This window comes from Larus michahellis, chromosome 3, assembly GCF_964199755.1.
Source record: "Larus michahellis chromosome 3, bLarMic1.1, whole genome shotgun sequence".
NCBI classification, from domain to species: Eukaryota; Metazoa; Chordata; class Aves; order Charadriiformes; family Laridae; genus Larus; species Larus michahellis.
Window position 1 is genome coordinate 104,862,177 of NC_133898.1, and position 22,519 is coordinate 104,884,695.

Genomic DNA, 22,519 nt, shown 5'->3' on the forward strand with positions numbered 1-22,519 from the left:
TAATAAACAGGAAACAGCAGCATCTGAGTCTGCAACTGGCTTCTCAGGAGGCTCCATGCTTCCAGCTGTGGTAGCAGCTGTGGATCTGGCTCTGGAACTCTTGCTGAAACAAGCTGACAAAGGGCTGATTACAACATGGAGTTCAGTTTCTGCTTGGATTCATTTTCCTTTTAACACACTTTAGTTATGAAAAGTTTGCTCATTTACCCTGTTTGCGGTTTTATATCCTGCACTTCACAGTCATTGGGCTGGTGTGGTGATTATCACCATTCCTAGTGACCTTGATCGTGGGGACTTTATACTGTCTATACCATTTGCGGAACATTCCAATTTGGTTTTGGCTTACTGGAAGAAATTGAAAACTCTCTTCCTCTTCCTTCTCCCTCCCCATCCCCAGAGGCTGCTCAACATTTTTGTCCAAAATATTACACAGTAAAGTTGTTGGGTTGGGTTTTTTTTAATTGTTTTTGTATGCATAGAAAATTATTTAGGAGAAGACCAAACGATACTCACCTGCAGTAAAATCTGTAGAGCAGGCAAGGTACTGGGTAAACTCTGCCAGGTGAAAAAAGTACAGAACTCCTTTTTATCACTTTTTATTAAAGGGAGGAAATCTGATTTCACAGAACTAAAGGGAGCAAAACAGCATTTACCCGTGTGTTCCTAAAGCAGCTGTATAGATACATTTACTTACTGCACGTCCTTTTCTGGACCTCTGGTTGCATGGGCTCTTTTCTTGATTGCATGCTAAAGACGTAGTTAAACTACTAAAATGTCTGGCCTTGATTCCGCAAAGATTTAAGCACATACTTAGAATTAAACACTTCCATTGCAGAGTCTGCTTTGTGAACTCCCAGATATTTTGCTCCTGCTCTCATACTGTGAAGTGTCTCTGGTGAATATACTGAGACCAAGACAGTCTTTTTCATTACAAAGTCTTTTTTTTTCTTTCATTCTTGCCATCTTTTTAGAAAACAGCTGTATTCTCCGACTTAATTGAATCCCCAAATTAAATCCCAGTTGCCTCTGTAACTCGTTGCTCAAACTCTTCCCTCTTTTTCCCTCTGCTGTTTTCTTCACATAGGATCTTGCTTTTTCTCCTAAGGAAAAACAAAGTATGCTCTTCCTTCTGTCCTCTTCTGCCTCCCCTCCCCAAATCCTTCTTCCTCTTCTCCCTCCCCTCCCCAAATCCTTTCTCTTTCTCCTCTGCTGTCAGAGCACCAGGAGTTTCTTGTCTATTTTCCTTCAGTACCCCTTCCACTTGCCCCGGTGACCCCATGTTCTGTTCTTCCTCTTATTTCTCCCCTTCTTTATTCTCTTTCTTAACCTCTCACTATCTTCTGGTTCTTCTCTGCTGCAATATAAGCAAGCATTTGCCTCTTAAAAATTGCATCTTTGACCCTACTTGATTCTTCATATCATATCTCATCGCCTATCTCTTCTTCATTCCTAAGCTCCTTGAAGGCGCTGTTTATAATTACTGTCTGGAGACCCTCTTCTGTGATTCCCTCCTATAACTCCTACACTTTGGCTTCTGTTCCTTGCTTGCAACTGCAACAGCTCTCACCAAACTCCCCAATGACAAGATCTCAGAAACAGTAGTCTGTCCTCATTCTTCTTGACTTGTCAGTAGTGTTTGCTGCAGTTGACCAGCGTCTTCTTTAAACTTACGTCTTTTGTTGCTCTCTGAGGCTCTGTCTTGTTAATTTTCTTTCTAAGCAGTTCTTCAGCACGTTATTCAAAGCTGTCTCCAATTTCAGAGTTGTGAGTGGAGGTCTTGGGGCTCTGCTTTGGCTGGATTCTCCTGTGCTTTTAATGCCTTATGGGTTATTTCATACACAAAAAAGAAAGTGTAACAACCAAACGTTATCTACAAGATAACAGGTCTACCTTCCTATCAAAACCTATTTCTTCTCACTTAAGCTTATTAAGTGAGAAGATGCAATTACAAAGCATCCCAGCCGGTGCTGCCTTAAATGTAGATGTCTTGGCAAATGCTCAGACCAGACACATGATTATCTTCCCTCTTTCACATAGACATGCATATTTTCTCCTTTCATATACCCCTTCTAGCTGTATTCAGCCCTCCCCTGCATCTGTTCCAGCTTGCATTACTTTTTCTACAAATGACTCAAATTGTATCTCTTATTTCCAATAAGAATATAGCAAGACCTTGTCAAATGGAATTAATATTTTATGTTCTCTATTAAAAATGCTTATAGAGGTTTGGAGTGCATTTTACTCTTTTACAGCCTCAATTTAAGCATTTTGCTTTCTTTGTCACTGCCATCAACTGAGTCCCATTTCTATTGCTCCTGTCCTTTCTCCATGGAATCCCAGTGCATTTTTTTTTTGTATTGACAGTACCAAGAAGTGTAATGTTTTCACCACATCTCTACTTTTTATGCCAATTCATTAAAAGAAAATATTAGATAAAATTCTGTCAAGCTCATCCTTGATGAACTCTACTGAAAAACAGTTCTTTCATTCTCCACAGGACTTTGTTCTCTCTCTGGTAGGAGGTTCTTTACCTGTCAAATTCTTTCAGTAATCCCTATTTTCTCCAGTTTAATATTGAATATCAGCTGCCCAGATAGATTACATCTATCATATTTTCCTTGTTTAAAATGTCAGTCTAGTCACAATGGTGTAAGCATGCAGAGAGTTCATAATCTCAAACAGATTTGTACATTGTAGTAGGCAGATTCCTCAGGTCACCACATACTTTCATACCCCAGCAGGCCCAGCTGAATTATGTGAGCTCAGGCGAGTTTCTGCTTGCTGGTGTGAACCACAGGGAGTATTCCCTTGTTCTCTAGATACCTTTTGGCCTGCTTTTACTTTTGTTTGCCCTACTCCATTCCAGATGTCATTTTATCACTACCAAATGCACGTCTTCTTGATCTAACATATGTAGCCATTAGGAACATGTAAAGATATATATAATTAAAGGGAACATGTGCGTATACGTAGTGCATGTTTTGCATTTACTTTGTATTTAGTACTGTTCTTGCTTACTTCATAATAAATGCTGTAGCTGATGTTGCAAAATAATTTCAGTAAAAATCTGTGTATTCACTAGCTCTAGGCACTGCAGTGTTATATAAAAAGCAGTCTTCTGGGTCTGAAATTTTTCATGCTTGGTTTCATTTGAAAAACAGTGTATGTGTTAAAAAAAATTAAGGAAATTATCCTGAATTGTTTTTGAGTTCTGTGTCACTGAAAAGCAGGGCAGTATTTAACTGTTAACAGTAGCTACTTTTTTTTACCTTTAATGTAGATAAGAAGATTCAGAATTTTGAAACTTAAAAAGTGACATCTAAATTGGGGGTGATATTTAATGAAGTCTATGGCCAAGTTTCAAAAACCTGGTTTTCATAATGACATACAGCTAATTGAAATCATGCCTAGTAGGCATCTGGACTAAAATTATAAGCAGGATGTAATGGACCCAACCATTTTTGCGGAAACAAAATTAATTTCCACTTCTTTGTCAGGGCTAATCAAGTTCTTTTTAGGTTCAAGGTTTGCTTCATTCTTACTGCTGTTTCCAGTGTGCCAACACCGTGCCTTCATATAGGGGATGGAGTATGTTCTGTGTGTTAAAATGTTGACTTTTTTTTACAATTTGTGTTTGCCTGTTACTCACCCTAATTTCACATTCTATCAATCAGTTTCTCCTTCAACTGCAAAGAAACAATACATCCTTTACCCTACGGACCTTGACTACATACAAACTGACATCTGTTCAATCCCGTTTGCATTATACAGTGTATAATTTTACATTATATCCTTCAGTGTTGAGGGAAAGGGAATGATGGGGGATTAATGAAGGCTGTTGTTCTTCTATTAAGCAGTTGAGCAACCTCCCACTGGGACTGGGGCTCTGCCTGCCTCTGAATCTGTTGTAAATCCCTCTACAGCTACACTTATTTTGATTTTGAATGGCTGTTTCTGGTTAGTTTAATCCTATTCCTAATCAATTTAAGATAAACAATTAGAAGTTTAATTGGAATTTCATGGCTCTTAATTGTCATTAAAAAAAGGAAATTTAAACCAAATTCTATGCTAACACAGCATTAAGAGTGAACAATGGAGGCTTGGTTGCGGCTTTCAGTTTTTGTGCTTTGTGCAGCTGATAGCTGCTGAGAGACACAGTCTGGCTTCTCAGTTTCTTCTTGATACCTAAACTACAGCTTGCAGTGGAACTATAACTCTTCTGGGACGCTGGAACAGAAATGCCAGTACAGAGATCGAGGGTGGAAGCTACCCCATTCACCACAATCTAATGACTTACGAGATGGTGGGGTTGTTGTAAGTTGCTTGCGTCCACATGTTGCTCTCTATGATCTGGGTAGCTAGTACAAGGAAGAAAGTGATGTCTTCCTCTGAATACCTTGTGTGGGCCAGGCAAGGAAAAACTTGAGCTGGCTCTTACAACTTCAGAAGGAAATACCAAGAAAATTTGAAGTCTCCTGCAGCAGCATTAGCTTGGCTGCTTTGCCAGTCCTTTACAACTTGTGACATACTTTGAGCATAAATAAAGCTATAAATCTCTGTTCTGTGATTTAAAAAGAAAATTGATAAACCTGCTGTTTCCATCTGCTGCAATTTTACCTTTTCATTCAAATATTTATTCTACGTTGGCTGGCTTAAATATTCAAAATTATATTTAACCTTTATTTTTTATGTAACATGGATGGATACAGATACGCATATATAAAACAGAAGTATATTTATGTGTTCTTTTTATTCCAGGTATGTGTCATGTGCATTGGGATGCCCGTATGAAGGAAACATCATACCAGCTAAAGTGGCAGAAGTAAGAGTGAATTTATGGCTTGCCTTTTTAATGAATCAAAAATACTTTTTAAAATGTCTATAGGTAGTGTTCTCTATTTAATCCTAAAAAGTCTTTAATGGATAAAATTTAAGGAAAACAAACACAAAACATAGTATATTATGATTGTTACCAGTTATGAGGAAAAATACCATGTGCTATTTCCTCCAACAAGAAGGTAAGGAAATGCTTAAGGAAATAGACTCAAGCATATATGTCAGTGGCCTATGTTGTATGAGATGATTTCCAGCACAACCTCTTGCAGAGGGTATCTGCTTTTAAATCTATTTTATGCTGGCATAAGCATAAAATGTGCTGTCAGCTGGTAGAGCCAACGTTGTGCTTCTGGTGAGTGTCGTGTGATTGACACGTGAACCAAAACTCATCTTCAACATGATTTCCTACTGCTCAACTTGCTCTGCTGCTGTGGGGGAATAAGCTACACCTTCCCTCACCAGCCCCTTTTCCCATTTAGGATAAAGGAGAAGAAGGACGATGTCTTAGTCCAGCCTTTTTTTTCCAGCAAAAAAATAGATGAGTGAAACACAAGTGTTTAATTTTGCAGGAAGGCAAAGAGGGCACGAAAGCTGAAATGGACAGTAGAAAAGAAAGTGGAGAGAATTCAGGAAGCACAAGGCAGAACATGTTGGCCTTCCTCCTGGAGAAAGACTCGTCTTCTTTGTTACACTTAATCACCTACTTTTGGTGATGTAGCAGAATCTCCAAACCACTTTTTTTTTTCCTTTGTAGCACTAACAGCTAGTCAACATTTTTCTGATGTATTGTGTTCTGCGTTTGTGGCTTTCAGGTCCTGTTGTCCTGCATCTTCCAGTAGACATTCCAGATGGAATTTATGATAATACTTCTCCCACAGCAGCCACATGCGCTCACGCTCTTTGAAAAAAATCACTAAATTGGAAGGTGCTCAGTACTTCTAAATTAATTGGGTTTAATACGAAGTGAAAGTTAGAAGTGACACAGCTTTAGTTGGAGCGGTGATGACAGATTCAGCTGTGCTGTTGGTAAATTGCTTACTGCAATATCGTGTTCCCCAACAGGCTTCTTTCCATGTGTTGCTTGTTTTTTAACTACTCTCCTTGCACAGAAGAGCTCCTTTTCAGTTTGCCAGCGGGAGTGCTACTTAATGTTCCAAACCTGCAAAGTTTTATTTGCACAGATATTTTATTTTCTGTCTTCATCCTAATAAGTGTCTTCTTGTTTACCTCTGCACCATTGTGTATGTGTTTAAGAATAAAAGCTGCCTCATTTGTTATTGAGGCCCTGATTCAGCAAGCACTGATGTTTATATAGAAGCATCGGATTAGCTGTTAGTGGATTTTACATAAATACATGCACTCATCCTTTGCTGTATCAGAATTATCAAAATTACTGGCCGTGTTGCTAAACGCTTTCAAAGAGCTGCTACTCTCGTCATCGTCTTTCTCGGGATGGAAGTGTGTGACTCCCTTGACAGCGCATTGCAATCAGCAGCTCTGATTGAAAGGTTTAGACTTGTTTCTTCTGCAGTCAGCGACAGTGATAATTTTTTTTTTTTAAGTGAAAGATCTTTTAACTGAAGCAAAACCAATTAGGAGAGATGGCTTTTTAACCAGACTACATGCATTTCTAGCTTACTAGATACATAACTGTTTCACACATAGTTATCTAATGAGCGCAAACTTCAGATGTCTTCAGACTTCTAGAATCCATCTGGTACATCCGTATGGTTCCCTATTTAAAAAAAACCCAATGATATCTATTAAAATAAACTACATCTTTTATATCACACTGCTTTTTTTTGAAATGGAGTTGCTGTTTAACCATTCATCATCCCGTGGTTTGTGAATGTCCACCTTTAGGCAAACAAAGCTTGAAACTTGTTGGAAGCACCAGATAACATCCGTGAAGCTCGTCGTGTTATCCATTGTCTTCCCAACATATACTTGGCTGTTTTTATCTTTCTGCCCGCTTCTTTCTCTCCTTAGCTTCCTTTTAACCTAGAGCAGTGAATTCATTTAAGTATTATCCAGCATTCAGGCTGAGCAGGCTACAGAAAATGTGCCTATTCTTATTTGAATGCTATTGTATTATTACACAGTTTCTCTTACAGCGCAAGGACTGCAGTTTTTATGTTGTTATTTGCTTAAAATAATCTGTAACTCAATTATGACCTTTTGTATTCAGTTTAAGAGTATAGTTTTAGATATTATTTCCAGCAGAATGATTGTTCACATGCCAAAGGGGTTGCAGTGTTGGGTCACCAGCTCCCATTTTGATCAATGCTCGGTGTCAGGGCAGTGCTCCCAAGGGGAGTAGCACAAGACTCATGCATAGTAAAACTGCTCAGTGGTGCAGAACACAACCCTGTTCAATCAACAAAGCGTCAAGCTCGTAATCACATTCTGATTGCACTGACAAAACAGTGTGTTCTCTTCTCCCCTACCCTCCTCCCAAAAATCCACATTGAAAACTTACAAAACTATAACTAATGGGCTGCCTCCTACTATGGTAGGATAGAAAATCCAAGATGAAAAACTCCCATTCAGCTTCCAAGCATGCACATTCTTCTTGACATTAAATATAGATCTCTTTTTAAGGGTCAATTTAAGGTTAGATCATGACAAGGCGGTGATGATGCTCAGCTTGTTAGCAGAGTTTCCCCGTCTCTTCTTTCATCTTTCGGAACTTTATTTTCAGAAGCTGAATGACCTAAGGACTGAGCATGGGAAAGAAGTAAATACAGGGTGATTTCTAACAGTTTATATAGTCTCTTTGTCATCACTGAAATGCTCATCTAGAAAAACTTCGAATCATGAATGAAAAAGAATATGAGAAAAAAAGTGCAGTCTGCTTCTTTTATCCTGATCTTAAAGAAAAATTGAAGTTTGGGGATTCACTAGAGATAATCAACCACTAACTGCAGATATATTTTTTTTTCTTACAACAGTAGTCCAGTTAAAACACCTGCCTGGTGTTGATGATATAAAAATGTGCTGCAAGATAGAATCTTTTTTGTAATCTGATGAATGTCCCTTTCGTACAGTGTATATTGAATTTATGTTGATGCAAAGCAGGGGCTCTTTGACTTTAAAGCACAAAGAGTTCTACTCTCTTTGCAATAGTCATAGCACTTCCAATCTTTAGGCAGAACGATTCAGAGTACTTGAAGTTATTTTTCAGCTGTTCTTTGAATTAAGTGAACAGCAATATTAATCCAGCACTTCCGAGACTGCTGGTGCAGCACTTTGTCAGCTTCCTCAGACATATTCGCAGCAATCCCACTGATGAAGTTCTGGAATTGCTTTAGCAGCAGAGTGCAGTGCAACTGAAGATGTCTTGGAAAAGAGTCGTATTTTTTTCGTTTCTAAACAGTTAATTTCCAGATTGTGATTCCATTCCAGTGGAGTGGCCTTTCGGGATTGCTGATACGCAGTGGGGAATGGTAAAGGGGACAAACAAACATACTCAGCAACTGAAAATAAAGTGAAACCCTTCCCAAATAAATTCAACAAAACTAAGATGGAAAGATCTTACATTCAATTTCCAAAAGCAGTATTTTTGGTGCAAACATAATTTTGTGCTTCGGAGTGTATGTCTCCATACAAACACTATGAAGCCAGACTTCAAATCTCTTACTCATGCAAAGAACACCTCAAAGACGTAATTCCAGAAACATTTAGGGCTCTACTTACATAAGTAAGAACTACTTGAATAGGGTTTTGTTTAGTGCTAAGAAAAATTTTAAAACTTAAAGACTAGAATGTTAAGTTACAGTTTTGCTTTGTTAGTATTTTAATATTTGATTTCATGAAAAGCAAGCAAAATTAATATTAACTACAACATGTTAAAACGTCAGTTTTCATTGATGTTTTCAGTGCCAAGAAAAAGCAAAATCAGGCTTCTTGTTAATTATTTATTGTCTTAGTTCAGCCATGTGCTTGGCTCCGTGTAATAAGCAAACAAAAGGGCAGGTCTTTACCCTGCACAACTTGTAAGCTGAAAAGTACATGGAGAAAACCAAACAGCTGGGAAATCCCCAAAGAGAGGAAAATGTTGGGAAAGGGCTTGACAGAAACTTAATTCATACTGTAAAGTCTTGCTTATTTGGATTCTGTGGGAGACTCAAAAAGCAAGTTTTTGATGGATTTGACTTGGTTGGTTGTTCTGTGTACAGGAGCAGAACTATAAATTTAAAATAAGAGGATCTATGGGACGTTATTCTTGTGTGTCAGTTTTCAAGAATGAATAGTAAGTTTCTGATACATAGGTTCGCCTCGGTGAGTCGAACTCTGAAACCTGTACAGAAGTGTGTCCTTTCTAATGTATGTTCTTGATCCTATTTTATATTCTTTCATCTCGACCATTTCATGCTTCTCTGTTTCTAATCAGGTATCTAAGCGGCTGTACAGTATGGGCTGTTATGAGATCTCTCTGGGGGACACAATTGGTGTGGGGACTCCTGGAAGTATGAAAACAATGTTGGAAGCTGTTATGAAAGAAATTCCTCTGAGTGCGCTCGCTGTTCACTGTCATGACACATATGGCCAGGCGTTAGCCAATATTCTCACAGCCATACAGGTAACTCACGTTCTTATTTTATAGATATGATATTAGTAGTCTTAGTTTAATTCAAATGCACAATTTAAAAAAAGTTACAGCCTTAAAGACATTACTAGAAAAGGGAAGAGGCACTCACTAAACTTTCAGAAAGTATTGCTCACACACTGGATTGTCTATTACTGCTATTGCTTTTGCAAGAAAATTTTAATTCTTATCTACTTATTGCATTCAATTCCATACAAAATCACGAAGAAACAGTGATGATTTTTATATTCCATTGATTTTGTATGAATGAGGGAGGTAAAATATAATTTTTTTTCTGATGTCTGTCTCAGAGTCCACTTTTCTTTTGAACATCTGTATGTTCGTTGTTCACGAAACTAAAATTTCTGTTTTACAGAGGTGTATAATATAAAATAGAACAATGCATAATTACATCTTGATTTCAGATGGATACATCTAAATTATTGGTAACTGTGTACACAGAGTGGTCTAGATAAGTTATTCACTGCTAATGTGCCTTCAGTATGCTTTTTTGTTTCTCAGTTATACCTTCCAAATAAGATGAGCAACAACTTTATATCCTATTTAATCTTCTTTCAAATCTGTGGCTAAATAATCAGACATAGTTAATTTCCATAAGAGTTATTTTTACCTTTGTGTTTTTAAGAATAGGGCACAATACAAGAAACAGACTACAAGTTCTAATGTAGTTTTTGTAAAGATATAATCTTGAAAGAATCATAATGTGTGCATGCATTCCTAAGGCAACCTATATTTACTAAATATTACAGAATCAAAAGCTGTTTACAAATTATCGGCCTTTATTGTTCTATTTTATACGTTATGGCATCTGCTTCTTTGCAATCCAGGCAGCCATTTTTAAGGTCAGTTTTCTTTGTCCCAACTTGTTATTTTGGCAGAGCTTATATTATGTTGTTTAGAAATAACAGCAATGTGTTAACAGAGTTAATGATACAAGCAACAAGAAGGAACCAGGAAATGTTTCATTATGGGAATATCTGCAGGTATTTGATTAAATACTGAATGACAAAATCTGTTAAAAAAGGTTCTAACTTTTACTCATGGTATTCACTTTGACCCTTACACACTTTTAGTGTTGCAAATGTGTGTGTATGTACCATGGGATAAATAAATTGCTAATTTCACAGTTAGCTTCAGTTGCAGATGTAATAGCTAAAAGCATGAAAACCCCTGAGCATGGGAGGAGTTCGTCGTAAAAATACTTGAAGCATTGTTTTTCAAGTCCTTCCTTAAAATAATGGCTGTCATGGTGCCTACTAAACGCTGAATGATGGCTATGCTTTGTTAACCCCAATATTTGTTGTAAGTGATTCTTGTTTCAGGTTTAGCTCCTGCTCCTATCTTTTTATTTACTTCTTAAATCAACTGAGTAACAGTTAAAGGGGGAAAAAAGCTCTTGGTTACCTAACATGCAGTTCAGGCTAATTAACATGTAAATTCAAGAGAGCAATAGACCTGAAAAAAAATCCCTATGCAGCCTTCTCAGATTTCTGGGAAGCCAAGGGTGCCTGAGACCCACCAGAAGACTTCCCTATGTGCTCAAGTTCTGCTACAGTGCATGTCTAAAGGTGTGGTGTTTTTGGCTGAGCTGAACTTGTCGTAGATTTTGCCAAAAGTCCTTGATGAAGCAGGCATTACACAGTCTCTCTGACTGGCTTTGTGCAAGCAGCTCCTTGGCTCGCTCTAAAGGTAGGTCCCCAGGCTCTTGGATCCTCAAACAGGGCCCGCAGGTCACAACAACCTCTCCTGTGTCTGGTCAAAGAAACCAGGCAGCTAGCAGTGAATTATAGCTAAGCAATGCTCTTTCTAAAACAGGACAACTTTTACCAGTTAGCCAGACAGTAAAGTGCCAAAGCCAGCGGATCAGAGTGCCCAGGTCACTTGTAGCCCCTGCTGTCAGGCTTGTCTGTGCTTTCCTCTCTGCCAAAGATATACGAATGGCAAAGTACTGGAGTCAGACCCCTTGTCTTCAACTCAGACGTTCATTTCATAGACCAGACTCTCCACAGACACAATTGCTTACCTTTCCTCCTTTATGGGGCTGTGCGACCGACACGATATTTCATCAGGAGTGAAATGTCTTTGAGGGGTTATAGAAATAATGGGCTACAGTTATTGTTTAAAAACAATTTTAAAAGAACATTCGGCAGGCAAATTACGCTCTTCCTAAGACATTGCAGACTACAGCCTCAGACTGAGTACTATTGTATTCTATATTGTATTTCCTAAGAATTAATGAATGACAGCTGGAAAGCCACAAATCACTCTGCACTAATTCAGGCATTGCTTCGATGGGAGATCTCCTAGGAGTGGAAAGAGGTGCTGGTGATTCAGTAAGTGATTTTTATACAGATCACATTGTTCCACGCAGGGTTATACTACCCAGAATATTTTCTTTTGTTTGGGGCCGATCCAAAGTCATCTAGAACTGACAGGCCGTATCTGTATAAGAAATTAGCAGGGAAGTAGTCTTGTAATTTTAGTATTTGGTTTTATGTGTGTTGTTTTAGCAAAAGGATAGGTAGTGAAAGATGGGAGAGAGATTAGCCAACTTTTAAAGGATAAGTAATTTTTCAAGTTGTTGAAGTGAATAATATAGGTAGAAAGCATTGCCTAGAGAAAGGAAATTCACTCTCTTTTATGAAGAGAAGCTGTGTAAAAATGTGAGGAACATGAAATTAAGTTTCAGAACAAAATAGTAAACATTTAAAGTAGAAACATGACTGGCTCTTGGTTAAATGGTTTAATATAAAAATATCAGAGTATACAATTTACCAAAGAGACAAATTCAGAAGGGAAGTGATGTGGCGATCTAGTTAGAGGTTGTGGTATTTTGAGTAAAATTACATATGTGGGTTAGCTAATGTGACAAACTCAAAATGTAGCTAAAAGAAGTAGTAAAACATTTATAGGAAATGGTTACAGACCTCCAAGGAAGGCTAAAAAGATGGGTCAGGAAACTTCTGTCCTGGAGAGGCCCCAATAAGGTAGACCGCTGGTCCGGGGAGATTTGAGTTACCTTGACAATTGACTCCCTTAGTGCGTACAGAATGGGTAAGAGAGGGGAAGTTTTTTAATGGAAGTGATACAGAACTCTTTTCTTGCATAGCTTGTGTAGTTGCCAGAAGTAGCTTTGTCTGTTTTCATAGCACATATCCGAACATGAGAAAGAATATGCTAAGAGGCAAAGAGGAATTTTGGCCGGCAGTGGGGCCTCAATGAATGAAACAATCACATGGTAATCTCATAGAACTTGATCAAATTCAAATCGCTATCATAATTCGTTAATGTAAACTGATCCCTGCCCTACTGGGGCACACACTGGTTGTGTTCTGCACCTACCGGGATCAAAACAAGCATAAAACTCTAATGACTTACAGGGAGCAAGGATTTTTACCACTTTGTGTAATCATTTCCACCTTACTGGAAACAATGAGATGAATGAGATTGATGATATGCCAAATGAAATTACTTTTTATTAGTGCTTTCTTTTTCCAGAAAACAGGAATTTTGAAATAAAATCCACACTTTAGTACCAGAAACACAATTTAGCAAGGTTCTAATTAAACTTTAAAGGTTCAGACTGCAAAATCCAAACTTGTGAATAGAAGTTTTCATTGCAAACATTATAATATATCACCTTACAGAGAGTTTAAAACATTTAATAGTATTTCATTAATGTCTTTAAGATCTTTAAATTTTAAAGATGAAATAAACTGTCTTTTGTTTTGGTTTTTTAAATCCAAATAGAAATGACTGGCTGCTGATGGTCTTTCCTTCATCACTTAAACTAAATAGATTGCAGCTCCTTTGGTGCAGGCTGGAGAGACTAATCAACTCGTGAATATTGTTGTGAATCCAGTTTACTTATGTTGTAAGAACTGGGTTCACAAAAAGGCACTCAGTGTTGATATGGCTAAGTTTTAAGTGCTAGAACCAGGAGAGGAATCTGAATGTAGATGCTGAAGTTCACAGTTTGTTAATTCAGAAGGATCATTGTGCTACAGGAATAGAGTTAACAGTGGCCAGCAGCCTGAAATGGCAGAGCCTAAGTTAAGCAGTTGAAAAAAGACTTGTGTTTAAAATTCCCTCCCCCATGATTCATGTGAGCTTACATGTGAAGCCTTAGGTGACACGAATTTTCCACCTAAAGCGAGCTCCTAGATGTAAATACCTAGCTTGTCCTTCTTTTTCAAATACAGCGTTGGCTGTTTGTGGGTGTTGATCTTGCCTCTAGTGACGGGCTGTCAAGACCCCTTTCAGCTGGTGGTTAAAGGCCATCTCTTTGTCCAAGAGCTGCTTGCTGCTAAGGAGCCTCGGTGGGGGCTCCCCATCCTTCACTTGGTGGTGGCTTCAAACCTGGAGCTGTTGTGCTTGGCCCCCGCCTAAGCAATTGCACTTGCTGCCAGTCTTGTACCTCCCTCATTCTCACCTGCTGGCTTGACTTACTGGCTTAGCCTCAGACCTGGCTGATCTGTGACTGATCCTGGTTGCTGTCTCCAGACCTGATCCTGACCTTGAATCGCTGGCTCAACTTCCTGGCTCTTTTTTGGCGAGGTTGCTGCTGCTCCCCGCCTAGCTGTGACTCTTGGCTCCTCTCTTGCCTTCCTCTATGGAACAGTCTGTCTTGCTGCTGCCTGAGACAGTCGAGTCTTTAGAGGAGGGACTAGCAACCAATATCTTGAGCTTTAAGGATGGCTCTGAATGGCAGGTGGTGGAGTGGGTGCTGAGCTGGGAGATTGAGCAGCTGTGAGAGTTAGCAGGTCTCATGTGCTTTGATGTCGGAGTTCAGCTGGAGGCTTTGTCTTGCAGAGTGGCAAGATATTGCTACTCAGTTAAATCAAGAAAATGTTTCATGGTGTCCAGGTGTACACAAAGCCCTAACAGTTCTGCACTGGGAACTCTGTTGGGTCAAAAAAAGAGTCCAGAAATCAGCCTGAATAATTGGTGTCTGTGTCTGACAGAACTTAAACGTCTCTTTTAGGTGCCAGGCTACTTTCACTGCCATTCTCCTCTGAAGTTTTCAGACCTGTATTTCTGTGACTAAATCACCTAAAAGAATATACCCACAATGATGAATTTCCAAGTAAATACAGAATCTGTAAGAATATTTCTGTAGTAGAAAACTCACTTAGCATTTGTATCCTGCAGTCAGTTCTTTCACCTTTGATTTATCCAGCTTATTTTAGTAGATGTCTGCAAGGATACAGGGCTCATGCTAGCTTATCCCAGTGAATGATGAGGAGGTACTGCTAGAAGCCATGCAAGTTAGAGTAGCTGAACAGAATAGAGAAGTGATAAAAAAGAATAATGGTAAACCAGCATGAAGGTATGGATAGCCATAGTGGGAGGCCGAATGGGAAGAAGGCAAATACATGTATATATGCATCACATTTAAATTGTTCTAGGGTTTCCATTGGTGATTTGTTACCTTTTTACTGAGTTACACATACAAACATATATACAGTCACAGTTTAATCTCTTGATTTAAAAAGAAGCAACAGGATAATTAGTTTTAGGTACAATTTTATGAAACTTTATGTTGTAAAAACTCATAAGCATTTTTCCTTTGGTTTAGTTTTCATGAGCTTTATGTCCTGATTTCTTCTTTGGAGTTCATTTCTGAAGAGACACAAAGTTAAGCCCAGCAGATTTCTCCTGGATTTATGTTGAAATTCCCCCTTCTTCATAATTTTAATGCAAAACCATAGCTGGGCTGTGATCTTCTGGATGATTGCTTGGACAGGGCCACAAAATTAAGAGAACTTTTAGAACTAGATGAGCTTTGTTCCAAAATGCTCTATTAGAAGAGAGCAACGAGGACATGATATAAGTAGAAATTAAACAGTAAAGCTAAAAACTCTTGGTTCCCTGATTTTCTATGAAACAACAATCAAAAAACCCACAGCATACTGGGTAACAAAACAAAGACTTTGAGAGGGAACAAAAAAAGCAGGATTAACTCAAAAGCATAATTAATTCAGGTATGCACATTTATTTATGTGCTGACGTAAATGGTCACCATTTTGGAGGATCAAAATGTAGCACTGCTTTTTATCTGCCTACAGTCTAGGTTTAACCAACATCTGAATTCCTTCACTTTCTCCCTGTAAAATGGAGAACAAAGTGTATCCACAGGCCATGAATAAAGATTTAAATTCTTCTGTCCGGCCCCCACCTTTATCTACCATTGACTCCTGTGCATTATTTTCATCATTGGTATTTCAACAACAACTTCTTAATGACCATTGGTAGGATCATAAATTTGCTTATACATCTACATCTCTCAACTCCTGTCTATATCATTAACAACCTAAAATTGAACATTCAAGATGGTATCAAGAAAGAAAAAAATAAAGATGCCGTATCATTCTTTATTTATAAGAAATGCTCTCTTTTTACTTCCCCACAAAGCACAATCATTCAGAGCTATAGAGCAGTAGAATAAATTGACATTTCTTTTATAAGGTAGAGAAGATAGATAAACAGCCATGAAAATCTGTGAAGCCTTGCCATGTACGTATTGTGCTAGGCTTGAGCTAGGAATTTCCTATGTAATAGTAAATATGAACTTTCTAGTTGAGGAATGTAGTCTGGCTATATTTTTCTGTTGCTACACAAATCAAAAAATACTGGGTTTGGGGAGTTACATAGTAATTGAGGAAATGAACTTGTATGTAGTGGTCTGCCAAAGTTCTTGCTTGAATAATACATTTAATACCACTAGAATTTTGTTTTATTATCAGCAGTGTGTTGGGGTGCCCACTGCCTGGCAATGAAACTATTTACGTCTAAACTAATTTTTAACAGAGCAAAAATAGTCATGATAGTTTAGTTAAAAATTCGACACTGTACTACACACAGTTTTTTTAAAGCCAATAGGAAAGTATTGTATAAAATTAATGAGGTACAGGAGGCAGGAATCATAATATCTCGACTTGTCTTTTCTTGATTTGACATGTCACTGTGCACACCACTTTTCTTCGATTTTTTTATGTGTAAAACAGGAATAAGGCTCATCTCTTTTACTTCGTGAAATGCTAAAAAAAATCTACAGAGGAAGAGCATCGGACAAGTACAAATTATTTTCATGAAGTCTAGATTTCAAATTTATTTTTGAAATTGAAGTTTAGAAACTGAATAGATTCTAAGTTTGGTATAGAATGTAATTTTTGAGATTAAAAAAGCTAAGGTATATGACTGAGCAAGTGATCAAAATACAAACATGCCCAATCAAATTATCTGAGTTCTGTAACACTCCATTTCCTTTCCCCTGCACAGCCTGGCACTCTGAAGAATTTATGTAGCACAAGGTGAGGGCAGGAAAGACTTGCGTATGAAGCATGCACATATTTTGGGATCTTGAAAAACTGTTAATATTTTTGCATTCCTATTTTGAGAGATGCTTAGAAATGGAGAGGTTTCAGCAGACCTCGCAAGTTTACTTTCCTTTCCTGTTTACAAAGATACGCTAGGAAACTGCAGAAGATTTAACAGAGATCTCCAGAAACTAATTTCAAGGTTCAGATAGGGAAACATTAGAAAACACAGCTTGACTGAGAATAGCTGTACAGGATTCAGGAAGGGCTGGTCATGCTTCAGTATTTCGCTGGAATTCTTTGAGGTAGTCACTGCCAAAGAAGACAAAGGATATACAGTGGCCATCATATGCTTTGATTTTTCAGAAAACAATTTACAGTGTTCTGCACTGAAAGTTAATATTAAGGCGTGGAGGTGTGTAATAAGTGGAAAGTTGGCTAAATGGCAGGAAACAAAAGGAGTTATGAAACGGAATTTCTTCAAGCTGGAAAGCACCCATCAGCAGGGTTGTGGAAGTATTGGCCTGTGCGTCCCAGGTTTTCCTGCTTAAATGAGTGATTCACGATACCATAATGCTCATGGTGAGGGCAATTTTTCTAACTTGTAGAAATTAAACTTTTCAAATTTTAGATTTCCATGGTAAGAAACACGATAACTAGCATAATTTGTAAATGTAAATCTATGTAATACTCTAAAACATGCAAAAGAAAAATGTTGGGATCAAACGTAAGAGCATAAGAATACACATAATTTTAGGTAAAGCAAGAGCTTATTTATTACAACATACCTGTACTTCTAAAGAAGGCTTTCCTAGTGCTTTCTACTTTTGGATTTCTATAGGAACTAATTTATCCTAGGCGCTTCCCAGGTATTTTCTGGGTTTGAAAGCATAAACAATACCTTTGAATTATGTGTCAGCAAACTGAAAGAGCTGTTAGCAATAACACAAAATTCTTTAGAAAACATCAGTTCGTGCGCTTTATTCCTGTTTGCTTTTATTCCCTTTTCCTCATAGAAACAACATAGCACTTAGGTAAAGCTAGCAATTAAAAATCTCAGACGGTTGAGGTGAAAGAATATGTGATATTTGGAAAGAAAAGAGTGAGTAAATTGTTTGAGATTGAAAGCTGACAGGACAGAGGTGATTAACTCTGTGTATTTGAAAGCAGATAAGTTAGCGAAAAAATGGCAGGTGAATTGTGAAAAGGTACCAGACTGCAAGGTTTCTGTGAAGAAAACTTAAAAAGAGGGTGTGTGCTTTAGGGAAGTAGAAAAACGCTTGCGTTTTGTCAAATAATATTGCTACTAGGAGCAGTCAGCTAGTTACTTTTGTAAGTGAAAAAACATACTGCACAAATGAATAAATCAGACCTACATATGGGAAGAAAATGAAAACATAGGCATTCATACTGAAAATGTGAGATGTTTTCCAGTATTTTCTCTATTCTTTTTTTTTTTTTTTGCCTTTTTATAGGTACTGGTTTTACATTGTTGCCTGTAATTTCTGCAAAATAAGAAAGTAAGCAAATGAACAGGCAGTACCACTCCTGCTCTTTTCTCAGTTCAGTACAAAAGAAGTAGCAACCCTGTTTTTATTGCTCTCTGCTCCTTTTTGCAGGATGTGCATAGTATGCAATTTCTGAGGAGCTTAAAGTTTTTGATCTTTCTCCCTATGCTTCAGAAAAACTTGATAGCCTGATAGTTCACAAATAAATTCCTCATTGCTGTTATGGCAACTGTTACACTATTAATTAAAAAAAAAAAAAGGTTAAACTTGAACTTTTTAGGATAGCAAAGGGAACATATTTGTTATTCTATACTGAAATAACAGACAGAGTTCCTGAGGCAAAGATGTATTTACATGCATATACCAATAGGTAGCCTGTATGGTTTTGTGTTTTCTTAGTTTAGATTAAACTTAGTATATTTTAAATGATTAACAGACAATAAAAATCTCCATAGTTCTAGCTGCCTGCAATATGATGACTGAATTTCAGAAGCTTTCAACCCTAGTTACTGAACCAACAAACCTCAAGTCTAAGCCTGTTTCAGGATACTAATCAGACCAAGAGATCCTTCATCACTTATAGATTGTTCTCATCTCCAAATTCCCTTACTAGCGCTGACTGGGAGCAGTACACACAACTTCCCTTTGGCTTACAATCAAACCTCAACTGTCTTTTAAACCATCTTTAAACCTTGAATTTCTCATGCAAATCTACACATCTCTCTCTATATCTTTGCAAATTCATATAGATCCATCACCCTAGGTCTAAATGGAATATGAATGGAGAAATCACCACAGCAACTAGAGAAATAAAATCCAAAGGGGTTTTAGTTTTCTATCTTAAAGCCAAAGATAATTTCAGTACTAATAGCATTGAAGCTGTGGATTTATAGAAAGTATGAAATTGGGCCAAATATTCTATACTGTTTTTTTTTTTCTGTGCTTACGTACTTCTACTTTTTTCTTGGAATGCTGTTTTATTACAGCTTTCCTAATCACATCTTAAATGCTTTCATTTCTGAGTTTCCTGTCCTGTAAGTGGTGTTCATTTGCACATTTCATTCTTCAGTGTCAGTGGTACATTCCAATTTCAGATTCATTGATCATTTTCTGATTCATTAAATCTAGAACCATTTGGGCCATACTGATTTGGTTGACCAGTACCTAAAAAGCGTTCTAGTACTGCTTTCATTACTGTGCATCTTTCTCTTCTTGTGAATGCACTTCTCCCCATGCAAAAATAAACACATTCAGAGAATTTACTTTAAATGATTCCTTGGTCTTCATTGGATTCTGTTCTGCTGCATCTTTCTTTAGCTGTCATATCTGGAACTCTAGTTTGTAAAAGGGAAAGGAATTAGTATTAACAGAATACCAGAAGACAATTCTGTCGTATTTCACCTTTTGCCAGCTAATAAGAGGCTTGCAAAGTTGTGCTTGCAAACAAGGCTCTCAGAAAATAACATATAATATAATTTAGATACAATCCTAGCAGATTATAGGTGCATTTGAGGATAATACTCCATAGAGACTGTTAGTGTCTACCTCCCCTCTCCTTTGTTCTCCTTTGCAATGCCTTTTTGCCATTTTTTGCCTCTGTCAGTGCTTAAGCAGAGTAAATATCCTGCTGGCAACTCACTGGCAAGGAGGGAGAATGATGTGGATAGATACTGTGCTCCTACATTCACCTAGTCCTAATATTTACCGTGGCACTTACGTTAATTTTTTCCTCTCTCACTATTTTCCTAGTCATTGTTTGATAGTTTTAAGTCCACATGGCCAGAGCAATAGTCTTTTTACAGACCCTCTTTTATCATCCCAACTTTGTCTTGTTTAACTTGACTATTTAAATGGCTAAGAGTCAGCATCATCCAGTTCTGAAGTGGACTGGGCAGTAATCCAGCTCTTTCTGTTAGAGACAGACATTCATTTTTTTTGACTAGAAACAAATTACTTCCAAATGCTGGAAATGTAAGAAGACTTTTCAAAAAAGGTTTTCAGGTGTTTATAGAACAAATTAGTATAAAATAGTTTTCAAAATGCTAAGCCCAATTTAAAATAAATATTTAGTACTTTTAGGAGTTGTGAAAATATAGCACTAGAAAGCTGAAGTCACTGATCTGTAGCATGAACAAAAATGGTGAGGGCACACTGGTGTCAAATTCCCCGTGCATATTTTTATTGTGCCTCAACTGGATTGCATGCATAAAAAGGCCGTATTTTGGTGTTTTGTTTTTTTTAACATGAGACCACGTGGCTGGCTGTAGGTTTGACGAGATGACTGCCTGTAGCATAGCAATCAGAAATTGAACTTATAACTGTTATTTTACAACAGTTTTTGATTCAGTTCCTGAAAATCAGTGTTTAGGTTATCAAGATGACTGGAAAATTAAGAGTTTTCATTAGTCTGAAGGTTGATTTTGTGCCTCATGTAGCATTACATAGGCACTCTCTCATTCATAAAAGACAAGCTCTCCAGAGCTTTTGGTTTTATGGTGTCTTGCTTGTCTCTCACACACCTTCCAACTTTCACAACAAATGAAATGGGATTTCCACAGATAAGTATCCTACACAACTGGCTCATCTCAGAACTGCTCCATCCTTGCAGGGCCATCCCATTCTCCCTTCTCAGCACCCTTCCTACAGGGTGCGTTTCTTCATTGATTTCTATCTCATCAGCTGTCACATGAATTTTAGATAGGAGACTGCAGGTCTGAATTGACTTTGCACTCCTACAGCTGCTATATCACTCCTTGAAAGGGTTCCCAGTCTCAGCACCTCCTGGCCTCTCTGACACTAAGGCCAATTGATAAGAAAAGCTTGTATCCATAAAATCAAATTCTTACCCTCCAAAACAATGTCAGCACTTCCAGACTGCCACCTATGAATGGTCCCTAAATGGTGCTCATTCCCAGACTGTGACAGAAACTGTTGGGTGGAGCATACAAAACTGTGCCAGGGACTGTGGGCAAGAGTCACACACAGTGGGCAACCGAGTTCCAGTTCCGACACCATCTGGTTTATTGGTCACACGTATGTTTATAGCCACAAAAGAGCACAAGTTCCTGTGTATTAACAGCACAAAAGAGAGATTTTTGCTGTCATTCCTAGTGGCCATTCAAGGATGTCTCCAGAGCTGAGATTTGAGAGGTTCTGGTCAGCTCTGAGTGTGCTGCTGGTGTCCGTGGGGATTTCACTGCGGAGCTGTTTCAGGTCTTCCTTAGACATCTGTACACTGCGTCCATCTCTGTTGCTAAGGTGGGACTCCCCACATTACACGTCTTTGATTCAAGGCATGGGGGCATGAGAACTTGAGGAATCCTCACTGTTTACTATCATGAGACATTTAGGTGTGCCTGTAAGTTGTTCTGCAAAGCTGAACTGTTTTGGCTGTTTTTCCAGAACACTGTAGTTCAGGGCAGATATCCATCCCAAAGGTTATCAGCTTGATTAATAAAAGATTGGCAAAGCTCTAAGCAGTTTATCATAGGATCTGAATATGGAAAGTGTTTGCTAGAGTTTGTAACTGACATGGCTAACATGCCAGTTTAAATTAAATTTCTAGTTTAAACACACCACAAAAATCAGTGCCTATACGTAAAAACAGTCAACTAAAACACATTCTACATTAATACCAGGTTTACGTTCATTAGACCACCTATTCATTCCTGTGATTAAGATGTACTTATGATAATGATTCTAGGATACATGGTTTTACATACTTTCTAATCTAGAACTTACGAGTATGCCAGTAGCTCTGTATCTAGCTTTGTGTTTTCAGCTAGTCTTCTTGGTTGACTGCAGTGCACTCTTATTCATTTCTCTTTCCCTTTATTTTGTGCTTACCAGATGCACATTAAAAAGATATGTCGTGCAGTGACAGAAACAACGTACAATATTTCAACATAATTCTAAAAACAATTGTGAAAGAAAAATTTCAAAAGTTTGGTGAGCATACAATTATTTTAAATACCTTTAAAACCAGATTTTTATTCTGGATTTAATTCCTCATTCGGTTTTCGTGGTATTTGGAAAATAAACTATTACATAAGAGTTGCTTGACTTGTTTTTAGAAATTCTCCCTATAATCATATTGCACTTTAATGAGGCTGTGACTCTTTATACATCAGCTAGAAGAAGATAGAATCATAGAATCATAGGGTTGGAAGGGACGTCTGGAGGTCATCTAGTCCAACCCCCTGCCAGAGCAGGGTCACCTAGAGCAGGTTGCACAGGAATGTGTCCAG

General features: G+C 37.9%; 1 protein-coding gene across 3 annotated transcripts in view; it reads left to right on the forward strand.

Annotated features, from left to right (window-relative positions):
- Window positions 1-22,519, forward strand: part of HMGCLL1 (3-hydroxy-3-methylglutaryl-CoA lyase like 1) — an 84,464-nt gene that overhangs the window by 42,264 nt on the left and 19,681 nt on the right. For all 3 annotated transcript variants that reach the window (XM_074581586.1, XM_074581585.1, XM_074581583.1), the window contains 2 exons: window positions 4,759-4,822; window positions 9,230-9,418. In XM_074581586.1, the coding sequence (XP_074437687.1) occupies window positions 4,759-4,822; window positions 9,230-9,418 (253 nt within the window). The remainder of the gene's footprint in view (window positions 1-4,758; window positions 4,823-9,229; window positions 9,419-22,519) is intronic.